Genomic DNA, 19,965 nt, shown 5'->3' with positions numbered 1-19,965 from the left:
CATATTTGCCTGTCTATTTGGATATTTGTAGTGCCCATAAATCCACACCCTAGTTATGAGAAAGGAAAAAAACGGTGACAAATGAAATCAATGTAAAATTAACGTAGACACAACTCACCTTGGAATGGTATTGGATAAGGGTTTAAAGAGATCAATGTAGACCACCATGATGAGAACTGCATACACAGATACCATGACTAGAGCGAGGGCAGTCTTCACTAGATAGTAGAGCTTGAGCGAGGTGGCTAGCGCCACAAGACACAGCACCCAAGTGAAGACGATGTACTCAGGGTGATCACAACTATCGTAGTTAGAAGATGTGTCTTCCATAGAGCTGGCCAAACTTCCGTTCTTACCTCCCTGGCCTAAGGAGCTGTTCACGTCTCTCTTCCCTCTGTTAATATCTGAAATGTCATTGTCACTATCACCGTTAACAAATAAGATCTCAGTTTTAGAGATATTTTTAATACTCTTTATATTAATGCTGTGCACTTCCACCTCTTGCTCTTTTAAATCTCCTACAGCACTTCTTTTGGGTTCAGAATTGTCTGAAAGTACATTTATGTCCCTAGGTGATGATTTGGGCTTTCGTTTCCCAGCAGTAAGTGAATTCCTGTCCGTATTTCCATCACTCGATTCTGAAGCCAGACTGAATAATTGATGCTTTTTCTGAGAGTGATTTACTTCTTCTCTTGATTTCTCCCTCAGATGATCACTATTTGAAGAATTTTCTTTCTCTTGCACGGTGCTTATTTCTTCATTTCTATCAGCCTTATCTGTATCACGGGTGAGGATTTGTTTCCCAACTATGTGTCTGAAATTGGTTTCATCACTTTTCTTGATTTGTTGTTGGAGGTTATTTATGTATAAAGAATTTTCCTCTTTTGAGGACATTTTCCCCTCTGAATCTGTTTTAGAGTTCTGGAAATTTTTGGTCAAGTTTATGGCAGTAATTCTACTTGAACTTTCTGAAAGAGATGAACTTGCACCACTTGCATTTACTGAACTAGAATTATTTACAGAAACGAGCTGAGAAACAGCATTTGCACTAACTTTCCTAGATGAAGATTCTGACTGAATTGTTTGTTGTAATGTTTTGTCTATTTCGTCACCTGACTGACGTTTATTTCTAGTCCGTAACTCCTCATCATTGTACTCTTTCTGACTCCTTACAATTGCATCATTCGCCACTTGTAAAATTGAAGAAGCACACTCAGTTCTGATGGTCTTATCATTGCCATCTGTTGGAATGCAGTCTTGAAGAAGGTTACTGGCAGATCCAGCTGCCCCACCTTGTGATGAAGACACAGCAGAGTTGTTACTGTACACATACTGATGCGAGTTCACCTTTAAGAGGAGAGAGATGACGACTTCACCAACTTTCGAGACGGAAGATATATTAGTTGATGTATTCAGCGATGAATTCACAGACGTGTATGCTGTAGAAAAGGTGCTTTTCTCTTGAGCTTCCTCATTTTGACTGGCTGTTGGAGGGCACATAATCTGTAAAAACAAAGGAAGTATTATTAGAAATAGTTTGTTGTTCTTGTTACCAATTCATTTTCAAAACATCTTACGTAATCAACTCCTGTATTTCTATGTAGAAAGTGTGAGGTAACAACTGCTAATTTTGTTGCTGAGACAGCATGAGTGTAAATACTATTATATCCTTATAAGAGGGACAGATTTTCAAGGGGGTTGTAGCTTTGTACAACCCCCAGTTATTTTTCTGAATTGCAAAATCTGTTACTGGACTATTATTTAACAATCATCTGTAGCTGGCAGCTTGTTCTGTACATCTGTAGGAGACTTCACATTTGCAGACAAGTTGCAGATTTATGAGATGTAGGTACTAATAGTCTTTAAATCACTATGACAATGATTTATTATTGAACAGTATCCTCCTTATTCAATACATTATGGTATAATGTGAATTAAAAAATCTTAAATTTCACATTTGTCACATCTATACATGTTTTGATCCTAATTGGATCATCTTCAGTAGATTGCTAAAAATTGACATATCATAATTGAAAACATTTACAGTAAAATTGAAGCAAGAATGATGTTACGAATGTTAAAATGTTCATATTAAGAAAAAGTTCATGCTCTTAAAAGGTCATGTTAAAATCTTCAGTGTGCACTGTTATCCACTTGTCATAAAATCCTCTTGATGTTTCATTAGTTAAAACTCTGCTAATCGGACTAGGCGGTATCTGATTAGACATATGAGGAACATAGTTTCAAAAGGTATTAAATGCAGTCGAGGTCAGAATATGTTTTCATGCGGTTTCCCGCCAATTAGGATATGCTCTTTAACGCTTTTGAGTTAGATCGGGTCATTTCGTGTTCTTTCCCATAGGAATTCAGTGCTGAAAAACATGATTCGGAACAAAACGTATTATGTTCACGATAATGTTTCCCAGCCTGCATTGTTGGCTGTTCCTGCTATTTTTATATCGTACTTGACAGTGCGGTATTGCTTTATTGCTTGCATGCCCGTTCACTTTCCATCACCATGGATGGCTACTTACCCTAGGAAAGTGTTTCCGCGGACCTGAATGTGAAATAGTGGTTCTTCCAGAATATTTTCTGTACACAGTTCAACATTGGGTTTGGGACACCATCCACGGATGCTTGCAGTTACTGCGCTCAAATGCTCTTTCAGATTAAATCTGAAAAGGGTAGTGCTAAAAAGAACCGTTTGCTAGCTGATATGGGAGCAGATAAAATTCGCTCACAGGGTTTTCACAAACTTATCAGGGAACGACCTGCTGACACAATGTCCTTCTGCTTTGATTTGCAACAGGCACAACCACTTCCTAAATTATCAATTGGCGAAGCGTTCTATTTGTGCCAAATGTCATTTTACGCACTGTGTGTTAGCGATGTCAGTATTCAGAATACAAAATTTTATGTATGGAATGAGACTGAGGCTGGAAGAGGGCCAAATGAGGTGTCATCAGCCGTTACTTCGTTTTTAGATGAGGTACATTTTGATAAATCGATCACCTATATCAGGCTGTTCGCAGACGGATGTGGAGGCCACAACAAGAACATGCATGTTATCCATGCTCTAGTTTACTGGCTACAAACCAAAGCACCCGCTAACATTTCCATGATTGTTGTCATCTTTCCTGTCAGAGGACATTCATTTTTACCCGCAGACAAGGTTTTTGGTGTTGTAGAAAAGTTTCTTCGTAAGTGCTCTGACATCGTTACTCCCGATGAGTACCGAGAGATCTATCAGTCTGTGAGGACTGTAAAACATCTAGGAAAAGAATGGGTTATAAGGGACTACAAGATCCTCACCAAGCATTTTAAGAAATTGGACGGGATTAAAGAAACGAAGATGGTGATTCTGAAGAAAAGCAAGAAAAGTGATCAGTACCACATTACAGTAAAGATGGAACCGACGTACAGGTTTGATGACCCCTCAAAGCGACTCGTAACCCTTCCGAAACGAGGCATAAGGCTGAGCCAGGTTCATGAACCTCCCGTAATCGATAAACCGCGAGCATTACCTGACGCTAAAACACTGGATGATGAGAACCTGCTGAGAGCCAGATTTGGAGACAACTGGAAGGAGTTCGACAGTTTACAGTTCTATGTTTAATTACTAAACATCGGTTCAACGTCACATACTGTTAGGCTGACTAATGATGACAACTGTGACTGTTTGCATGAGGAAGGAGAATTACTTGAACGACTGTAAACATCTATATAGCAATGACAATGTGTTAATAATAACTTAATTTACTGTACATGATGCACCGTAGCAAACAATAAAGCCAATTAAAATCTTTGGAATCAAATGAACGGTTCAAATTGTATTATGTGAAAAAAAAGGTTGTATCAAAATGTATTTTGTTCAGTGAATTGGTTCAAAATGTATTAAGTGAAATTTTATAATTAGAATGACGCCTTCATGTATTGGGAAATGATTTGAATCATGAATGATTCCGGAACATAACCTCAATACCTAGATTTTGTCGTATAGAATTTTGACATGTCTTATTTGGTTAGGAATTAAAACGTTTTTTTTTAACTTCCTGTAAAATTATAATCTGTGCACTTAATACGATTTGAAACGATGCTCTTCAAATGTGAAATTTAAGTGTTTTAAATTCACATTATACCATAATGTATTAAATAAGGAGGATACTGTTTAATAATAAATCACTGTTATAGTGATTTAAAGATTATTAGTTTAGCTGTCAATACAGAAACATGAAATTTATATTTTGTGGTTATGAGATGTAGTTATCAACCAGTCACTACTGATCTGCATTTAGGGCAGTCACCCAGGTGGCAGATTCCCCGTCTGTTGTTTACCTAGTCTTCTCTTAAATAACTGCAAAGAATTTGGAAATTTATTGAACATCTCTTTTTGTTATTCCAAACCCTAACTCCTCTTCCTATAAACAAATATTTGTCCCAATTTGTCCTCTTGAATTCCAACTTTATCTTCATATTATGATCTTTCCTACTTTTAAAAACACCACTCAACCTCATTCATCTACCAATGCCATTCCACACCATCTCTCCATTGACAGCTCAGAATATACCACTTAGTTGAGCAGCTTGTCTCCTTTCTCCCAAGTCTTTCCAGCCCAAACTTGCTACTCTTTTGTCAGAAATCACCTAGAACAAATTGAGCTGCTTTTCTTGATTTTGTCCAGTTCTCGAATAAATTTTTATTTTTGCTAGTGGCTGAACGTCACACCAACACAGATAGGTCTTATGGCGACCGACGATGGGATAGGAAAGGACTAGGAGTAGGAAGGAAGCGGCCGTGGCCTTAATTAAGGTACAGCCCCAGCATTTGCCTGGTATGAAAATGGGAAACCACAGAAAATCATCTTCAGAGTTGCCGACAGTGGGATTCAAACCCACTATCTCCCGGATGCAAGCTCACAGCCGCGTGCCCCTAACCACACAGCCAACTCGCTCGGTCTCGAATAAAGTAATTTCAAGACAAGAGATTATATCTTAAGCAGGATTCAAATGAGACCCATTAACTTTCATTCATAATATCACTGGATTTTAAGTTATGTATTTCAAGATTTAAATCTACCGAACATGACTCAAAATATGGGTTGAAACGTATGGCAGTAGCGTCCTCCCTAGAGAATGAAAAGGTTTTTTTATTTTCTCTGGACATTTGAAGTCAAATATTGGACTTCAATAATGCTAAGAAAATTACATTTCATTGTAAAACTGTAAATTCTCATCAGTAAGGAAGACTGCTCAGCAATATCAAACTTAAGAGACATAGTGCACTGTAAACACTACATCCCGCCAGCAAAGGCATGCCACTGACGTATGGTAATATAAAAACAACGTCTTTATAGATGAAGAATTTTATAATGTGTTGAACAGGAGGATTTGATTAGACATTTATATTGTACAATTGAGACTGTCAATACAGAATGACGTTAATATCATGCAATAATCATATTCAGACGCTGAGGCATAAACGTTATTCTTGCAGTGTCAATCTCCGATCATTGCCATCTTACAACTATCACGGCGAGAGGACTGATCACCGATCTCGCAGCACGAAGAGCTCATGGCAAAATGAGAGTGAAAACCATCAGTGATCATTTCTGACAACGGTGATAGAACAAAGTAGTAGTAGTAGTAGTATTTATTCATTCATCATGTCGTTTACATATTTACAGGACTCTGTTTTATCCTCACTTCGAAATGAGCACTGCTTTTCAAAATGTTTTGTTAAATTACAGAGTGAAATTAAAATATTTTTATATCTAAATCCTGGAGGCCGGGGGAAGTGTCAAACATGAGTGAACATAATGACAGGCCTGATGGACTTACGAGGCTGAGAGAAGCTGCCACAGACATAAGCGCCACAACACCGCAGATGAAGAAAGTGCGCCTGTTTCTGTGATGAACGAGGACGCTGGACATGGTCTGCAGAGTAGGTGGTAGCTGCTGGAACTCTTCTGCCATCACTAGGACTAACCCAGCGCTCAGCAGAACTGTTGTTACAGTCAATCCGACAATTAACGTTGTAGATCTGGAACATATTCAGACAAATGAGCTTATTAAACAAAAAAATGTATTGCACAGACAGTTTTTACAAGATTTGGATTTTCTATTATTATTTATTATGTAGGATGATTCTAAAACACTTTTACAAACTTTTGGGATGGGTCCCTTACACCAAAGGAAGAAAAAAGTTCATATAAACATATGTTCCCAAATGATTCGTTTTTGATTTATTAAAATTCAAAATGTTATTAATGAAAGAACATATTAAAGTGACACACTGATCTGTTTTTGTCATTGACAATGTCAGCTTGTTAGGAAGTGTTCAGCATAAAAGCTCGAAATGCCTTTCTCTTGCATGTAGACATGCATTCGTCGAATCATGTCTATTGCACCCTTTCAAGTACTCCCTGACGGTGTCGAATGGTTTTGCAGGCTTCCATGACATATCGAAGAATGGTTTCTTCATCCTGTTTGGCTGCTCAATAAACCAATTGTGAAAGGGGCTACCCAGAGATAAAAATTCAAAGGACTGAGGCCAGGGGAACGTGGAGGCCATGGAACTCATCCTCCTCTACTTATCCATCTGTCATGGTAGATACCAGCTAACAAATCTCGAGCAGTGAGACTAAAATGTGCTGGAGCCACACCATGCATAAACCACATGTTTCTTCTTATTTGTAGAGGCACATCTTCTAGTAAGTCGGAGAGAGTGTTCTGAATAAAATCCCTGTAAGACGTGCTGGGAAAAATTAAGTTGCTGGAAAGCTGGTGAATGTAGTAAAATTTAATAAATAAATAAATATATAAATAAATTAATTAATAATGCAAAAGCGAAGAAGGATTTTGGGACATATATTTATATAACCATTTTTTCTTGTTTTGATGTAAGGAACCTGTCAATCAATCACTACTGATCTGCATTTAGGTTTTTGTAGCCTTTTCTTAAATATAGGAATGATAAGCTTAAACAAAGAAAGTTATCTAACTCCCCAGCTACTTCCCGCCAATATTCAGGCAGTTTGTTTTACTCGGGACGCAGCAGTAATCCCATCTATCGGAGATGAGTGGCATCAGAACAGTCAAAGCACATCACATCAAAAAATAGTCAGTGTGATGTTATTGTTGATCAATTTTAAGTGCTTTCAATATTGTAGGGCTTCTCATTTAGTTTTCTTCCAACTCTGCAACATTAGAAGAGAGTTCTTCATTCTTTCTTGACTCCCTCTTGTCTTATTCTTCAAGGGATCGTTATTTATGAATTTTTCTCATTTTTATAATAACCTTTACAATTCATGAATTCTGTTATCATAGTACGGTAAAACTGTATTAAAACATAAATTATCAGAAATTGGATTCTCTATAACTTCTCTTATGTAGTACTTTTCGATAGGACTAATGATATGGGTATATAAAACTTACATTTTAGGCCCCTTCCTCTAAACTACCATTTCATGCAACATGTATACAATGATTTTTAGCCTAGACTGTAGTACATCATTCCCCAATTTAACTTACCGATTTTCATTAAATTCTGTTCACCCATTTTATCGTGGCTCGGCATTGATATGGACTTAGCCGGTATGGTAAAAATGTATAAGGCATAAATAATTGGAAATTTAATTCTGTATAACTCAAGTTATGTAGTATTTATTGATTAGGGCCACTAATAAGATATTTGAGAATTAAATTTTAGGCCTTCCCCTAAACTACCATTTCACTCAGTGTGAATAAAATTACTTATAGCCTAGACTGTAGTGCCTCATTCCCCAACTGTACATAATGATTTTCATTCAATTCACTTCAGCCATTTTCTCGTGATGCCTGTACATACAGACAGACATGACGGAAAACTAAAAAGTGCATTTCCTTGTTTCTGTGGACACGACCGATATAAAAATACCATTCTTTTTAGATTCTCAATCAATCAATCAATCAATCAATCAATCAATCAATCAATCAATCAATCAATCAATCAATCAATCAATCAATCAATCAATCAATCAATCAATCAATCAATCAATACTGATCTGTATTTAGGGCAGTTCCTCAGGTCCCCGAAATTTGTAAAAGTATTTTAGAATCACCCTGTATAAAGTGTTATGTTTGTCCTAGTTAAAACTAAGTCTGTAGGAAGTACGCCAGTGTTTGTTAATAACTGGTAGGAAGTTAAAACATAAAAATAAATAATCTAATACAACATAATGCATTTTGATGAACCTGAGCAATGAGTAGATGAGGTTTAGGTTATAATAGGAAGCTCAGTGAAAGAAACGCTGAGAAATCAGCATAAAACACAAATGCACCATGGTGTCACCGTAGTGTACTTGTTATGGGGTGATCCTGTCGGCTCGGAGATTCGTGTTCAAATCCCTCCCGCGGGAGAAGTGTATTTTTTCAATTGGTGGTCTTAAACCAGGTGTAGATTTAGTAACACCGCCTCGCAAAGCCCATCTGAATTCGCCTGTGAAGCTATCTGATTGGCTAACTTCAGCAGATGATAAAATGAAAGTGCGCAAGATATCGAATTATTATTTCCAAATCCTCTAACACTCATATACCGATCCCGTTGTTTCCGACCACCCTGTATTTTGTTTTCCCAATAGCGACAGTTTGAAACCTAGTGTCGGTACATAGCCTACTCCTATCAAATAGCACCAAAGGGTCACATCATTATTAACTCAACTTAGAACTTCTTTTATGCTGCAGACAAAGCATAAAATATGATTTGTGAAAATGCAAACATTCTTTTGCTAGTGACATATCCATCACCCGCCATTCACCATCATTCGGGCTACCAGAGTTTTGTTGGTGGCTGTGTAGAATAGTGAGATGGTTGTTTATCCAATTGACTGCCTCATGTTCTCCAGGCAAGATGTGTGGGGTCTCTCTTCCCCTCAAATTGCAGGAGGTGGTGAGTTTCTGGGTGCCCCATGATATGTTGAAAGTAGGACAGGTTCCAGCCCAAAACCGTTCTTTTTCTCTGCACATCCTGATAATTATCTCCTCATTTCGTATAGTGTCAACAAGCTGATATAAAGCATGTGACTGTAGAGCCACATTTTAAATGCTTCAACTCTTTTCACAGTGGCTGTCGTCGTGGTCCAGGACTCAAATCAGTACAACTCAGTACAAGCACTGTGTAATTCTAACCTGCAGATGCAGTGACAGTTCTCTGCTCAGAGCACTTAGCGGAGGCTTGTAAATGCAGCCCTGGCCTTCTCAATGCAGCTCTTTACTTCTTGAGATTGGTTCCATGTTTCATTGACGATGCTATCTTGGTACACGATCTTCTCGACCCTGTGTATTAGCACTCCATCAACCCACCAAGATCTATGACCAGCCCTTTGCTCAGAATTATGTGCAGGGTCTCTCATATGAACCAAGACCGAACGCGCGGTGTTTGTACTCTGTGCTACGGCAGCTGCCTCACGCGTGGCCGCTCTGTTCTAAGCGTGTATACAATCATATATGAAATCTTACCTTATAAACAATACTGGAAGTTTTGTCTTTCCTGGGTTATACAGGCATTGTATCTGGTAACAAGATTCTGGCTGATGCGAATGAGTTCTGCCGCTGTAATGTTTCTGATTTCATTTGTAATGTTTTCTTTCAGTTCCTCCAATGTGTGAGGATTTGTTCAATACAATTTTTATTTCAATTTACCCCACAAGTAAGATCACACACTGTTAGATCTGGAGAACAAGGGGGAAATAGACCAGCACTACTCACTCTGTCTGCAAATATTTCCGAGATTGTAAGAAGGGAATCTTCTCCTGTATGAGCAGGGACTGAATCTTGTTGAGACCACCCATGCCAATTTTCTTCTTCCGTTAACTGATGGAAGAACTGCGTCAGAATGTCATCTTGCTACCTCTTAGCATTTACTGTCGTATCGAAATAATAGGTCCAATTATTCGTCTTGCACTAACAGTATACCAAACACCAATTTCCTATCATAATGAGGAAGTTCACAAACACCATTAGGATTTTCTGCACACCAATAATGAGAGTTATGACTGTTATGATGACCATTAAGAAGGAACTAGAACTTTTACATACAAAAATATGGTGTTGCAATGATAACTGTCTCAACATGTTAAACAGGTGAGATTCAGACTGGACGACTCATGCTTGCCATTTAAAGTTTAAAAAAAAATTCACACACCATCCTAAAACCACTTTATCTAAAGACATAACAAAACCAACTGCATTTTCCACTTTCACTTTCACTCAAGATGCTTATAAAATAACTAATATTTTTAAAAAACACAACATGAAAATTTCTTTTAGAACTAACAATAGAAATTTGGATATTTTACACAACTCTAAATCACTAAATAAATCTAATGCTTTTTCTAAATCTGGAGTGTACAGATTCAAATGTAACAACTGCAACTCCTCCTACATCGGACAAACTGGCCGCAACTTCAACATCAGATACTCCGAACATATCAACGCCATTAAATACAATAGATTCTCTGCCATAGGACAACACATACAAGACTCCAAGCATAGTTTCACCAATATTGAAAAAGGTGAAAATACTTAAAATCATAAACAAAGGCCCCCTCTTAAACACTACTGAAAATTGCCTTATTCACCTTGATCAATACTTCAACCCTGATTTCAATTTAAACGACATTTCTGAAAAACCCAACATCCTTTTCGACTTCCTAATTCTTCTTCTCAAAAATTCTAAATTTCAAAACCCCAATTCTATTTTTCATGCCTTACAAAGTTCCTACCCACATTTTCTACCTCCAATGGAAGCTGCTGGGGTATGAGTGGTGCTGAGTAATGACATTCAGAGCACGACTAGTGCATCTGAGTGTTATGAAAGGTGTTGCTCATACGGTCGGTCGTGCTGCAATAGCACTTTCTGACCCAGTGAGGAAAGAAATGGCAAACTACCTCACTCCTCGTCTTGCCTAGTACGCCTCATTTTGGTGCTGCCATTGGTTTTTGCGGTTTTCTTATAACCGCATAACCTTTGGTGGTGCTAATTGAGGATCCAACCAGCCTCTGAGCTGATGACCTAACAGACAATAACCCACCCTAAACTACCCCTCACCGAGCTCGATAGCTGCAGTCGCTTAATTGCGGCCAGTATCCAGTATTCGGGAGATAGTAGGTTCGAACCCCACTGTCGGCAGCCCTGAAAATGGTTTTCCGTGGTTTCCCATTTTCACACCAGGCAAATGCTGGGGCTGTACCTTGATTAAGGCCACGGCCGCTTCCTTCCCACTTCTAGCCCTTTCCTGTCCCATCGTCGCCGTAAGACCTATCTGTGTCGGTGCGACGTAAAACAACTAGCAAAAAAAAAAAAAAAAAAAAAAAAAAAAACTACCCCTCCTTCATCTTATCCTTCCTCAACACCATTTAACTTCAATTTCTTTTATTCTTCTCTTATTCCACTATCCCTCTTCCTCTATTAATTTATTCTATCTTTTCTAAAACAAAAAAAAAATATTCCACCTTCATTTCGGTTCTTCTCATTCATACTCAACTCCTGCCTTGCGCCGATTTCGACTACTTCAATCATGACCTGAATTTTCTACGTTTTAAAAAATTGTGCACTGTGCATATACGATTTCATTTGTTTCCGGTATTGCGCTTTTTACTATTTTTTTCTCTTTACAATTGTTTTTTTCATATCAACTGTTCTAAGAATTCTATAGGAGCACAATTACTTATTCAATTATATTGAATTATATTATATTTATCTTCCCACAACCGAAGAAAATTACTGGATCATCAAGCTATTCTCCATTTTACTTTGGTGTCTGAAACCACAGTGCCTGATGTTAAATACATCACGCTGATCACCGGGAGCTGGCAAGTCACTTCAATAGATCTTCTCATCTTCAACTCCTGAACGATTATGGATCTTCGTATGTGTTCGATTATGATATGACTTTGTGCCTGACAGTGTTTAAAAACTAGCTCATTTAACCGTTCTCTGCTATTCATAAACATTATAAGACTTTGTCTAACACTGCGTGTGCCATACTGCCGCTCAGAAAATTACGCACTGTTTTCTTTTAAGTGACTTACATTTTATTGCCTCTTCTACTGATCTGGAGTGTACTTGATCTTTTATCTCCTTTTCGTTTGCATTGTTTTTTATGTTTTAATCGGCTGATGATGACCTGGACTAGGGTGAAAACCGGTACCACATCTACTTATTATTAAATAAGAATGTAATTCACTACATTTCTTATTCTTTTGTATTGAATAGGTTGAATCTCTTTATCAATTATTTCAATTGTAACTGTCATGCTTGCCAGGTCGAACACAGGCAGGGTGCTTGCAAGGTCAAGAACTATGTGCGCGCCTCCCATACTTCAGCTTACGTATTGGAGAGTAAAAATGCCACTTTGATGATCTTAGTTTATGTGAGAGACCCTGTACTTGGTCTTCTCCGTTACATGCACCATTAAAGACTGAAAAGATGTTAGTTTTTTTTCAAAAGAATACCTGTATCTGTGGAGTCTCTGAGGTGTTGTTCAGCTTATAAACCCATTAAGATAATGATTAAGAAAACAAAAGGGAAGGGTTATTCTGCCCGAAGGCAGGTCCGAACCTCCGCAGAGGTGATCCTGAGCCGGAGTTTACGTGCGGTAGAGTGGCCATTTCCTTTCTGCTCCTCCATTCCATTAACCCCCACCAACAGCGCGTGGCAACCCATCCAACTCCTGACCACACCCAATGTTGCTTAACTTCGGAGATCTCCCGGGATCCGGTGTTTCAACATGGCTACGGCCGTTGGCAAGAAAACAAAAACAAAGAGTAAATATTTGTAGTGCTCGAGGCTTGATGTAGCCATTCTTAAGATCATACTCAAGGCTATAGTGAGAGTTTTAATGATTATAAAGTACTTACCTTGGGATAATGATTGCTTGGCATATAACGACAAAAATCCAGATGATGAAACAGCACACCATATTGGATTTGAACATATCTTCTCGTAGCTGGCAAAACTGTAAAATGAAAATTTCTTATTCAGTTTTGATAACAAAAGATTGAGAACAGAATTTGTGAGACGACACCGTACTCTTTTCTTTGTTTGTAGTATTGGGTAGAATGTCCAACCTAAAATCCTGTTCTCAAGGAGTACTAAAATATGTTTCTTTCCTTGGTTAACATTTTGGAACTACATTTTCATTCTCTAGAAACTGATAATGATTTTTCTTTAAATGATCACCATAATCAGATGTGCAGACTACATTTCAAAGATTGATTTGAGAGGTTGTAACTATCCAGAGAAACAAAACTGTATAGAATTTCCTGACAGTTTACATGCCACTGAGGTTAAAAAGCACCTCTGTACCCATATCTCGGGAATCACCCTGGCTGGATGTGTTATTCGGCATACAAACTCTTCATTATAACAAAAAACAATCAACACTGCAGCACGTTGTAAAATGATTTGAAAAATTTGAGAATTTTAATCAAATATATTGATGTAGGTATTCAGTTTGCTCAAATCAAACTGGTATTCCAGTGATGATTAAGTGTAAATGTAGGGAGTCCACATAAAAAAAAAAAAAAAATAAAAAAAAAAAAAATAAAAAAAAAAATGCAGGAATAAGAATATATACTCATTTCAAGAGAAAAATAAAAAGAAAGAAGCCTACCACAAAGGGGCCACTGTAGGGGCCGCATCAAGCATTTATTACAGGGTAACAATTACTTACAGGATGCACTTAGTATAATGTTGAACCACCATAGTGATACATTGGGCATGTAGGCATACAGATGTCAAATATTATAATAATATATGAAGGGTACACGGGGAAAATGGGGAATGTCATATCTTCTACAAACTGAGATAATTAAATCTGAAAGTTTCAACCTTTAATACTGTCTACAATAATACATGTACATAAAGTATTATATTATGTAATGTTAGCCTAATGTATTGGTATTGTAAATAGATAATAATGAAAATATAGAATTAAGTTTTATAATTGAAAAAAAAATGGAAAATGAAGTAAATACAGATTTTTACGAAAATAAAGGGGAATGTCACTTTTAACAAAACCTAACAAATAACCTGTCAATTAATAGTGAGAAAGTGTATCTTCCCTCTGGTCCACAAAATGATCTAAGGACGTGCAGATCAGAAAATTTTGCTCTAGAGATTGGATGTAAACCTGAAATAGAAATAAATTACATATTTAAAATCTCATTCTTGCCAGCATGTTTGCGAATGTAGAGCAACTTCATGTTCACTAACTCTTGCACTTACGTTCATAAGATGCCTCTGGAAGAACAAACTCACTAACTGGTGTTAGTCAATTAATAGTGAGAAAGTGTATCTTCCCTCTGGTCCACAAAATGATCTAAGGACGTGCAGATCAGAAAATTTTGCTCTAGAGATTGGATGTAAACCCGAAATAGAAAGTGTGGAGTTGATTTTGGAGCATTTACAACAGGTCGTTCCCAATGGCCATTGCAACTGTGTCTGTATTCCATGAATTGTGGATGCTCAATGGAGATGACAAGTTCCCTTATAGGTCTAGTTTTAAAAGGGCAAACTTTTCTGTACAAGGGAATAAAAAACTTGGTCCACGGATGAATCATTGGTTGATCAACTTCGATTACATGGAAAGGGAAGGGCTTATTTCTGGCACTTCTAAAATGATCCGCCCAGTCTTCTGGCGTTTCAGCTGCAAATTTCTGATGAATTAGTGCCAGGTTTCTATCGCACTCTAAAGTTCGAGTGCCCACGAATTGGAAATACTATTTTCACAGATTCGAGGCGTTTGGCATGATGTACTATAAAGTGGAGAAATCTGAGAACAGTCCAGTTCTTGTTTTGTCCACATGCAGAATCATAGAAGATTGTCAAGTGTTATATCTCGTCCCCAAGTTCACAAAATGTAAAATGATGTAACACAGAACACACTTCATCTGCTGCTTTATGTACAACTGTCTCTGGGTATGTATAGAATACCGAGTGTCCACTAGACAAAACATGTATATTGAAGGAGAACAGTGACAGCTGTCTATGGTAATCATGTCGTTAGTGGATAAATTAGGTATGCATAAATTCTTTTGGAAATCCATCGCTATTGCCTCATACCAAACTGACATTCCCCCTTTGTTTCTTGTTCTGTGGTGACATTCCCCTTTCATCAATTGTACACGTATTCTTAAACTTGTTATATTTCTGTGACAATTCCCTTTACTTGGCTATACATTGTCTTAAACTATTCTCTTGACCATAAAGTATATATGGGTAGTGTTAATTCATTTTTTGTTTTACATTGACATTCCCCCTTTTCCTGTGTACCCTTCATATGCAGAAATATATTTCTGGGCTTAGAAAATGAGAGAGTGAGTACAGATTCTGTGGTTGTTCCCCTCTTAGTAGCCTCTTATGACATGCAGGGGGTACAGATAATTAATAGGGTTCTGATAAATCAAAAGAAAATTGAGTGCATCGATAATAAATAATAATAATAATAATAATAATAATCATCATCGCATGGTGGTGGTGGTGGTGGTGATTATTGTTTTAAGAGGAAGTACAACTGGGCAACCATCCTTTATATAACACTAATCAGAGAGGAAAAATGGAAGAGATCCGACACTTCGAAAGATGAAGATATCGGCCAAAGGAAGACAAGGGCCACGAAGGGCGTGAAAATGAAAGACTCCCTAGCCCTCGCAAACCTAATAGCGTCGGGGTCGGAAAAGAACAAGAGTTGACCAAGAGAGGTCAGATAGGATAGATGGAAGTGAAGAGCCTGGCACAAGTAAGTGGAAGCAATGCCAGGACTCAGCTGAGGGCCCCGTGGTCGCCAACCCACGCTCCAAAGTTCACAGCCCCTGAAGCCCCTTTTAGTCGCCTCTTACGACAGGCAGGGGATACCGTGGGTGTTATTCTACCGCCCCCATCCACAGGGGTTAATAATCGCATGGCCTCAGCTACCGTGTGCAGACATTTCGATCTGACGCCATCTGGCTGTCTGCTCATCAATTTCGACGTTCCGTTTTACTCTAGGACCACTAGATGGCAGACAGAGTAAACCGGATCTCTCTTGGGCGTCTATGGCTGAGATTTAATGAATTTTGTCGGGTAAATACCAAATGTATCACCAGAGATCTTTTACATGCCGACATCGTACGACATGGAGTGTCGAATGGACTTTTTTCCGCCCTTCAAAAATCCGACTACCTCTGCCGGGTTTGAACCCGCTATCTTGGGATCCGGAGGCCGACACTCTACCACGGATCCACAGAGGTAGCTAGTGCATCGATAAAAGAATGGTACAGCTCATGAATTGTGAGAAAATGAAAAACATTTTAGACCTGGTAAATATAATAAAGAAAACCCCATGGCACTACAGCCCTTGAGGGGCCTTGGCCTACCAAGCGACCATTGCTCAGCCCGAAGGCCTGCAGATTATGAGGTGTCGTGTGGTCAGCACGACGAATCCTCTCAGCCGTTATTCTTGGCTTTCTAGACTGGGGGAAAATATAATACTAAACTAAAATGAATTATTATTCAGCTCCTGCAGACATACAGCCCCAGATCATGATGCTTCCTCCACCGTGTTTGCCAGTGGGCGGTATGTTTCTGTTTTCCAGTTCTGTATTTGGCTTCTGTCACACATATACCTTGCCATTGATGGTTATGAATTTCATGTTTTTGGTCCGTATTGAACTGAGAATAATATATAAGTAATAATAATAATAATGTAAATGTTTCAACCTTTTCAATACAATATATTCACAAAATTACAAAATTATACGGTACTAGTTTCGACCCATCTAGGGGTCATCATCAGCCGTATTGGAGCAAAGATCATTTGTGGCGAAATCCTAAGACAATATTATTTTAAAGAATAACAAGTGAAATGAGATGTTATGGTAATAGTTAATAATACAAGGAATATACATACTAAGAGGTTTTTAACAAAGAATAAAGTATAAATGGGGTGTTGTAAAAATTATAATCATGGAAATCAGTAAGTTCTTGTATTGAAATGAAATCTCAGAGAAACCCAACATACTCTTCGATCTATTTATCACTTTCCTCAGAAACAATAATGCAGCCAACCTAAACTCAATCCTAAATTTAATCAAAGGTACTTTTCCAAGACAATTACACTTTCTCCCGCACCCTTCAGCCCCACCTTAAGCCCTCTTCCTAAGCCATATTTCATTTCAATACAAGAACTTACTGATTTCCATGATTATAATTTTTACAACACCCCATTTATACTTTATTCTTTGTTAAAAACCTCTTAGTATGTATATTCCTTGTATTATTAACTATTACCATAACATCTCATTTCACTTGTTATTCTTTAAAATAATATTGTCTTAGGATTTCGCCACAAATGATCTTTGCTCCAATACGGCTGATGATGACCCCTAGATGGGTCGAAACTAGTACCGTATAATTTTGTAATTTTGTGAATATATTGTATTGAAAAGGTTGAAACATTTACGTTATTATTATTATTACTTATATATACCTTGCCATCCGAGTCAAAGACATTGAATTTGCTTTTGTTGGCAAAAATGACATAGTTCCACCAAGAATCATCTTTCTTGATGTAGTATTTTGAAAACGACAATCTCTTCTTTCTGTTTGCTTTGCTAATGAAGGGCTTGTTCCTCGCAGCTCTACCATTGTATCCTTGATTCCTCATGGTTCAGCATACTGTCTCAGAATGAACTTTCCTACCGCACTCCTGGAACAGTTTTGCTGCTAATTTAGGAGCTCTAAGCCCAGGTTGTTTCTTAATCAATACCTGTTATTCTCGCCCAGTGAGTTTCTTGGGCTGGCCTTGCTGAGGAGGTGATTTGAGCCTGTCTTATTTATCAAATATTCTTATTATATCTCCTATTGTGCTCCTTGGTATGTTCAAAAGCTTGCTTATTTGTCTCTGAGACATCCCCTTAGCATGATGGAATACAATAAGTTAATGTTGCTCACATGTGGTATTATTTCCTTTCCGACCCATTTTACTGACGTTCTGCAGCAGCACTTCGATTAGTGATTGCAGAGAATTGCGCTTGAGTAAACAGCCGTGGTAATGGTCAACACAAGGGGTGGCCAAATATTAAAGTGGTGCACTCCAGTGACTTTCAACATACGTAGTACTAATTTTGAAACTAAAGAAGACCACACATTAGTTTCAAATACATACATGTGGAACACTTCAACCCATCTATCTATCGAACATTCTTATACTTCTTTTCAACATGTAATACAGGTGGTATTAATAAACGAGTCGCCCTGGCCGAATATTAATGTGAGTAGGTGTATATCTCCCTCTCAGCCCAGAGAGCCCTGGGCTGAGTCTGCCTTACCTTATCCTCCATAGGCTGCTCATTGAAGCGCAATGTCCACGTGTTGACGTTTGCATTCCTCATCCGCTTGTTGCTCTCTATCTCAATACTGTGGTCGATGATCTCATCTACCTGCTCTGCCATGGTAGGGCACTGTTGCTGACCCACTCGGCCAGGGTCCGGTTCATCATCGTAGTCCGAATCTGCGTAGTTTCCGAACGCGTCCATCTCCATGTCCGGAGAACTGGAGTGCAGCTGGAACAAGAAGGAGAAGGTGAGCACAGAACTTTTCTCATAGATAGTTCAAAGTTGCTTATGATTGCTGTTTTAAGGATTCTAACATCTAGATAGGATATCATCCTCAAAAAGGAAACTCGAAGGGTTGGTGCTCCAATAAAAGACCATTTAAAGAATAATTATAAAATTACACATACAGCCTATATAATACAAATTTTGTCTGTACATTGCTCAGAATTGAAAAGAATGGAATTTTTGTATTGGTCGTGTCCACAGCAACAAGGAAACGCACTTCTTAATTTTCTGTCATCTCTGTCTGTCTGTCTGTCTGTCTGTCTGTCTGTCTGTCTGTCTGTCTGTACGTACGAATGTACGCGCATCAGAAGAAAATGGATGAAGAGATTTTAATGAAAATCGGTATGTAAAGTCAGGGATTAAGGCACTACAATCTAGAATATAAACAATTTCATTCACGCTGAGTGAAATGGTAGTTTAGGGGAAGGCCTAAAATTGAATTCTCAATTATTAATGGACCTACCAATAATAGTACCTAACTTACATTATATATAATTAAATTTCTGGTCATTTACTGCATGTCTTATACATTTTTACTGTTTCGGCTATGATAACAGAGATGTTCATGAATTTAAATTTTTGTTTGCAAGTCGATATCAACGCGAACCACAAAAAAAAAAAAAAAAAAAAAAAAAAAAAAAAAAAAAATTATGGGTGAACAGAATTGCAAGAACATCGATATTTAAAGTCAGGGAATAAGGCACTATAGTTTAAATTATAAATAATTTTATTCATCCAGAATGAAATGGTAGTTTAGGGGAAGATGCCTAAAATATAATTTTTTAATACCTATATTATATAGTTTAACTGTATCAACTGTGATAATAGAATTCATAAATTTAGACTTTTTTGCTCAGTCAATATCAATGCCGAGAATTGCTAACATGGAAATATCGTTCAATCATGTTAACTGGTGATGGATTTGTCATGATTGTCTTAAAGTTTAATACTGCGTGGCCATTGGTCCGTGTTGACAGGGAATATTGTGAAGATGACTGTAAAAGGTGAGAAAAAAATGAAAAGGAACGATCGTTTGAATAATAAAACAAGAGTTTGAAGAAAACTACATGTGAAGGCCCTACAATATTGAAAGTTCATAAAACTGCTCATCATCATCACCATGATCATCATCATCATCATCATCAGCGGTCTGCCATATGGCAGCTCTCCACGCAATCCTGTCTCTTGCCACCCTCTTTGTTTCCTCATACTTGTATTCTATCCTGATACTGTCCAGCGTCTGATATCTTCTCCGTCCTCTTTGTCTTCTTCCATTTACCGTTCCTTCTATAGCATCTACAAGCAAGCAATCTGTTGTCATCCAAT

At 37.8% G+C, this 19,965-nt stretch overlaps 1 protein-coding gene across 1 annotated transcript in view; it reads right to left on the bottom strand.

Moving 5' to 3' along the window:
• The window catches only part of LOC136885238 (adenylyl cyclase 78C), a 1,041,122-nt gene that overhangs the window by 49,161 nt on the left and 971,996 nt on the right, over positions 1-19,965 (bottom strand). Inside the window, exons 14-17 of the mRNA XM_067157709.2 lie at positions 18,349-18,582; positions 12,898-12,995; positions 5,839-6,040; positions 119-1,503 (exon numbers count right to left, since the gene is read on the bottom strand). Of these exons, the coding sequence (XP_067013810.2) occupies positions 119-1,503; positions 5,839-6,040; positions 12,898-12,995; positions 18,349-18,582 (1,919 nt within the window). The remainder of the gene's footprint in view (positions 1-118; positions 1,504-5,838; positions 6,041-12,897; positions 12,996-18,348; positions 18,583-19,965) is intronic.

This window comes from Anabrus simplex, chromosome 14 (assembly GCF_040414725.1).
Source record: "Anabrus simplex isolate iqAnaSimp1 chromosome 14, ASM4041472v1, whole genome shotgun sequence".
In the NCBI taxonomy this organism is placed as follows: domain Eukaryota; kingdom Metazoa; phylum Arthropoda; class Insecta; order Orthoptera; family Tettigoniidae; genus Anabrus; species Anabrus simplex.
Note: the sequence above shows the minus strand (reverse complement) of the source record. Positions and strands in the feature narration are given on the sequence as shown.